The sequence below is a fragment of the Apis florea genome, unplaced genomic scaffold (genome assembly GCF_048593485.1).
Source record: "Apis florea isolate Af1SG1 unplaced genomic scaffold, ASM4859348v1 contig_3587_pilon, whole genome shotgun sequence".
Taxonomy (NCBI): Eukaryota; Metazoa; Arthropoda; class Insecta; order Hymenoptera; family Apidae; genus Apis; species Apis florea.
Window position 1 is genome coordinate 672,853 of NW_028256789.1, and position 5,472 is coordinate 678,324.

The 5,472-nt window shown below is 43.4% G+C and overlaps 1 protein-coding gene across 1 annotated transcript; it reads right to left on the reverse strand.

The window, feature by feature from the left end:
- Nucleotides 1-3,364: 3,364 nt before the first annotated feature.
- On the reverse strand, nucleotides 3,365-5,015 carry LOC100867727 (uncharacterized). The gene is made up of 5 exons (XM_086914393.1): nucleotides 4,414-5,015; nucleotides 4,195-4,335; nucleotides 3,998-4,118; nucleotides 3,708-3,883; nucleotides 3,365-3,607 (listed from the first exon to the last, which is right to left on the reverse strand). The coding sequence occupies exons 1-5, from the start codon at nucleotides 4,618-4,620 to the stop codon at nucleotides 3,509-3,511; spliced, it is 744 nt and encodes a 247-aa protein (XP_086770519.1). The 5' UTR covers nucleotides 4,621-5,015; the 3' UTR covers nucleotides 3,365-3,508.
- Nucleotides 5,016-5,472: the final 457 nt, after the last annotated feature.

The following is a 5,472-nucleotide window of genomic DNA, read 5'->3' on the forward strand; positions in this document are numbered from 1 at the left end:
CCTTTTACTCGGTTTTATCCGAGGCGGGAGATTGCGGATCGAGAGAGCGCTCGATTGACAAGCGGTTACGATTGGAAATTCGTGTAACTGGCGTGCAATATCGACGTATAAATTTTCTTTGTTTTTTGAAACGTCTTTCACAATTCTAAATACGTAGTTGGTCGGTCTTAAAAGTTGATCAGCCGTGATAGAGAAATTCGATGTTGATCGGGTATTACGTATATCGATAAAAGAACGTATATTTTAATTTTTGATCGTACGATTGGAATCAATTACAGTTTATTTCAAGACGATTAGCAAGAGAAGCGAGCTTGGTCAGAATGATAATTTTATCGATGACTCGAAGTCGACACGACACGACACGAAGGCAATTTTCTTCGTCATCGACCTAGTTGAACGACTGAGCACAGTCATCTAAAGGCGTTGGCATTGATCGTGCAATTACCCGGCGCGACTCGATGCGTTACCATTAATGCGTCAATTGTCAAAGGTAACGAATGTTTCTTGATCGAAAACGCGGATACAAAGGTGGTCGCGTGGCTGACACGCGCCTCCCAATGACAATTTCCGCCCCTCGTACCGGAAGTCAACACCTATCCGTAGTGGAACGAGCAACTGCAGCTTGCATTCTAGATGCACCCGCCTTTATACGTACGTTAAGTGCGAGGCAAATATCGACTTTTGTGCCAACTATCGTCATTTATATGCGCATACATTGCTTTCTGCGACTGTTACCAACCTATATAATCTTTTAACCACGTTTTCTTTATCACTTTAGGTTGTTCGCAAATGGACGTCGAAACAAAAGATGCACTGACCGATTCTGAAAATGTCTTCCCACTGTTCGGTGATAATTCGTAGAAATAAATTAATTAAAAAAATACTCACTTCTTTTTTTTTTTTTGTTAAATAAACTTCTTCTCTTCGGAGAAGAAAATTTGATTAAAAATTCGATAATTATAATTTATCGGTAAATATCATAATACGAATTGTATCGTTCAATTTCCATTCTTCTATGCAAGTACAACTCTATAATCTCTCTAACTTCTTCGACCAGCTTCTTCCTACGCTTCACCTTAAAGACCCCGAGAATCGCACCATTTCGGTAAATCGTATTTCACGCCGAGATTTACAGCGTCGTCCGAGATATCCATCTGCGAATAGGCATCTCTCTTCCTTTTGACGCGATAATAGTAACAATCGTTCATCGTATATATCTATCGCTCGCTCGCTCGCGGATCCATTAAGATCAAGATAGAGTTTATTTACGTATTTCAATATAGGCAGCTAGGTGGACGTAAAAGTTAACTCGTTGGATGATATAGCGCGGCGTCGATGCTCCGTCGATGCGGGAGCAGTGCCATAATGATCGCCGTTTTATCGTCGAGACCACCGCTCGGTTGCCCTTTCCCGTCTAAACGAGAAATTAACGAGAAATCGGACACTTCTCGGCGTTAACTATCCCACGTAATATGCTATGCAATTTACGAGATCGTCCAACAACTATTTCATACAATGGAACGGATAATGGACCAATCTTCTCAAAACCGTCATATCCATTATTATTACTCGATCTCCATTTAACGGCTCCTCTAATCGTGAAAAAAAAAAAAAAAAAGAAACATCAAACATTTTACATACCACCGTTATTTCGTTTCTCGTTTGTTTTCATTCCACAATTTCCCAATATACACAGATATCGCCGTGCAGTTACATTTTGCACGAAAGCGATCGTATCCATTTATATAAAAAAGAAAAGAAAAAAAAAGAAGTACGACGCGCGAAAGCGTAAAAATACGAAGGAAACGGCAACGAAGGAGATCATAAAGATCGTGGCCAATTATTTAAAAAGCCACGAGATAACTCAGCAAAGATGTTGCGGGCTAAAAATGCAGCGGAAACCCCCGCGGCAATCCGATACAATATGGCCCCTCTCGCGGCGTCCCGGACGTATTTACGACGAAAGATTCGTCCTCGATCAGCGCGGCGCGGTAAAACGCTTGCAACCGGTAAAAGGCACGTACCCCGGCGTGGTAGCATTACGAGAAAAGGTTCGATGACCTACGACGACGACGACGACGACGACGCAGCCACCCCGCGCTCGTACGTTTCAAGGACAAAAGTCGACCTCCTTCGGGGCCTTTTCCTGGTTCCCCTTTACCTGCTGCTCCCATCCCTCCCGCGCCTCCGCCTTAATTTAAAGCCACTCGAAATGCCGCGATCCGGCCACGGATACCATGCGCGGATGACCTTCTTCTTTTCTTTCACAGGAAAGCGGGGACCGGCCACCACCAACCTCGCACGCTTTTTCCTTCTCCTTCCCTCCCGCCTTTCAGCCCTCCACCCCCCTCCGCCCGGGGATCGTTGCCCACCTTGAAAAAGTGCCTGACGCGAGGCTGTATATCGCGGCTGGCTAATCTAAAAATACTAAAGTCGACCTTTCCCGCGGCAAGAGCGATGGCCCCGGACCACTGCTAAATCAACGGCGAGATTGAGATGCAAATGCAGCCTTTCCTCTCTTTCTTCTTTCGCGGCTATCCTTTCTTCGACCACCGGCTTTCTTCGGTCGCCGAGGAAACGAAGGGACAAAGTTTTTTTTACCAGGGAAACGGAGAGAGAGGTTGCCAAAAGATTAAAGTCAAAAAATTGGGGGAGAAATATGCGATCGCGCCAATTAACGATTGCGATATCTCCATCGAGAGCCGCGCGCGTAGAACGCGAAATTCAACGCCGATAATTCAAACGCCCTCTCCCTTCTCTCATCCCCCTCTCTTTCTTCCCTCCCCTAGTACTCGAGCTTGAAATAACTTTATTGAATTTCGCGTGGTTCGCCGATTCTTGCAATAATTCATGCGCGACGAAGAGTCGCGAGCGCGCGCCAGCTCGGACCCGCCTCGTATCGCGGGACACGATCTGGCTTGGGTGAGCCACGACGAAGCGTGCCGCAGCGTGGTGCTTGCTTACACACTGCCGTGCGCGCCTACTTCCACTCTCTCTCTCTCTCTCTCTCTCTCTCCCCGCGGAAATAAGTATAAATCATGGGGCCTATGCATCCGAGGTTCTGTACGGTGTCATTCGCGTCACGGCCCTTTCCGCGCCCTTACAACCGTTAAAAGATCGAAGACGGTTCTCGGGGAGAGAAATTTTTCAAACAAGTTTTTTTCTTTTTCCTTTTCTTTCCTCTCTCTCTCTCTCTTTGTCTCGAAGCGCGTCTTGTTCTCGCGCGGTGAGAAGAATTCGAGGAAGGAATTCGTGGAAAGAATTCGTGGAAATTAAGAAAGTTCGTTTCGCTATGCAATTCGTATACTTTGCCTCGGGCAATCACGAGACGTTCGAATCATTAAAAAAGCATTAAGCAAGCATATTTTCGAAGGAACACTCTATAATTTTTCTTACCATCAACCTTATTGATTTAATTTTAATTTTTCTTATCCGAACACTTGTAATTTTTCGTTTACAAATAAATGAATAAAGGATTATTCCCGGGTTAAACGGCAACTCGTAAAATTTATGATCTCTTGTATTTCGATTGACTCACCAATTGATTGAGTGGCAACATGTCTATATCCTTTATCGGCAACCACTTACACTCAATTTCCGTGGTTGTCTGAATGGAAAGAATAATTCGTATATTTCGTGTTGATACATCGTGTCGAATACGTGTCTATGTATATATACATATATATATATATATATATGTAACTAACGGTCTCCTTCACGGTTCCATTTCTGTCCATCTTGCAAATCTCGTATTTGAAACAGAGAGTGTGTCTGTCGCCTATGAAAAATGTCCTCTCTTGTGAATTTTGCGCTATGAACAGGTCCGAGGAGTTGGCGACAGCTATCCCGGTAATCAGACCGAACCAATCCGCCGTTGCAAATTCTGAAACGTAGGTAAACGTGAATGCAAACGAATAAATCGGAAATTTTCGTCGATTATCTGTAATTCCCGGAGAATGTTATCCGATTCGATTCGATACGAGAGGGGAGTCGATACCTTCATGGGACGAGCGATCTATGGTCACTTGTCCCACGATCTGTAAATCGGGCGCCTTGTCCAGAAAATGACATTCGTTCGCTCTCAATACTATCTTCTGCTTGTTATTTTCGAGAATTACCTTTGATAATCATCAACGCAAGATTATGTTACTTAATTTAACGGTTCGATAATTTTCTGAATGAGTATAGAATTACTCGAAAACTTGTTTCGTCGCCGGTGGTTTTAATAAGCGGAAGATCTTTTTCCATCCATCTCTTGTTAGTCTTCCCGGTCAGAACGAAATCTCGAATTGGACCGAGCAATTTCATTTGCGGTTCAACGCAGTAACACTGTATCTATAATACATACAGGAAATTATGAGATAGGAATCGCTCGAGACGCTTGATTGCTCGAGCTCGTTTCACGAAATTTACATTGGAACTTTCTTGGACGAAGATATGACCGACTTGATAAGCCTTCACATCGAAGAAGTAAGGGACGGCAGTGTATCCCGAGCCAGCGATATGCTCGGCGACTTCATTTTTTAAAAATTGCCAACTTTTATTTATGTTTAAATCTTTTGGGATGTGCAACGTTTTGATGTGCTTTTTCAACGTGTGCATGTCCGCCTCCCGAGCCATTTTGATCGTTGATATCTAATTTTATCACAAATTCTAATTGTAATTCCACGGCGAAACTTTTCTTTCAACTTTTCCTAATCTGTGTGTGAATCCGTTTAATTTTTCATATCGAATTTTGTTTTTGAAAATCCAAATGTTATAGAATTCATTCGCACCACGATCTTACAGGTTAAGTACTGAAATATAGAATCGAAACGTTTTCATCGATCGAAAGTTGGCCAAGAATTCGGCCGCGCGACCGATGTTTCCTAAATCGAAATCAAGCGGGATCGGGGGAAGCGATCGATCATCCGGCTTCGTCCTTTTGGTCGCCGCGAATACACCGGCCCTCGCCCATTTATAATCATTAGCGCCGTTGCCACGAGTCTTATTATGTCATTTCGTTTCGTCCGTTTGCTTTCTGTCTTCCCGCCTCCTCCCCAATTCCTCCTTCTTCCTCACGAGGAAGACCCGCGTCTAGGCACACGCGCACTCGCTATTGTCGCCATCGATGATGAATCTAAGGGGTCGTATTAATCCGACCCGAGGTCGAACAATCCTATCGATCGGACAAAGGATTCTTCGTTTAATTAACCCCTTCTCTTCCACTTCCCTTTCAGAGAAACGCCTCGTTTCGCGCTATAATTAATCCTTATCGTTTGCTTATAAAATTCGTTTTACACTTTTTCTTCTTCTCGATATCTTGGAAAATCATATATTAACCACGCATATCATAACTTTGACCTTCGTTAAACGCCAACAGCACAATAACCTTTTACTCCATACTTGTTTTAATTTTTTCGATCGACAGATTTTTTAGAAATTTATCTTACCGAGTATAAATCAGAAATTGAATCGATATTCGCGATATTT

Bases quoted from the DNA above. Each gene is read 5' to 3' on its own strand.
- LOC100867727 (XM_086914393.1), bottom strand. From the start codon at position 4,620: ATGGCTCGGGAGGCGGACATGCACACGTTGAAAAAGCACATCAAAACG. The intron at 4,336-4,413 runs GTAAATTTCGTG...TATGTATTATAG, and splicing joins TCGTCCAAGAAAGTTCCAAT to ATACAGTGTTACTGCGTTGA. The intron at 3,608-3,707 runs GTTAGTTACATA...CTTTCCATTCAG, and splicing joins ATGGAACCGTGAAGGAGACC to ACAACCACGGAAATTGAGTG.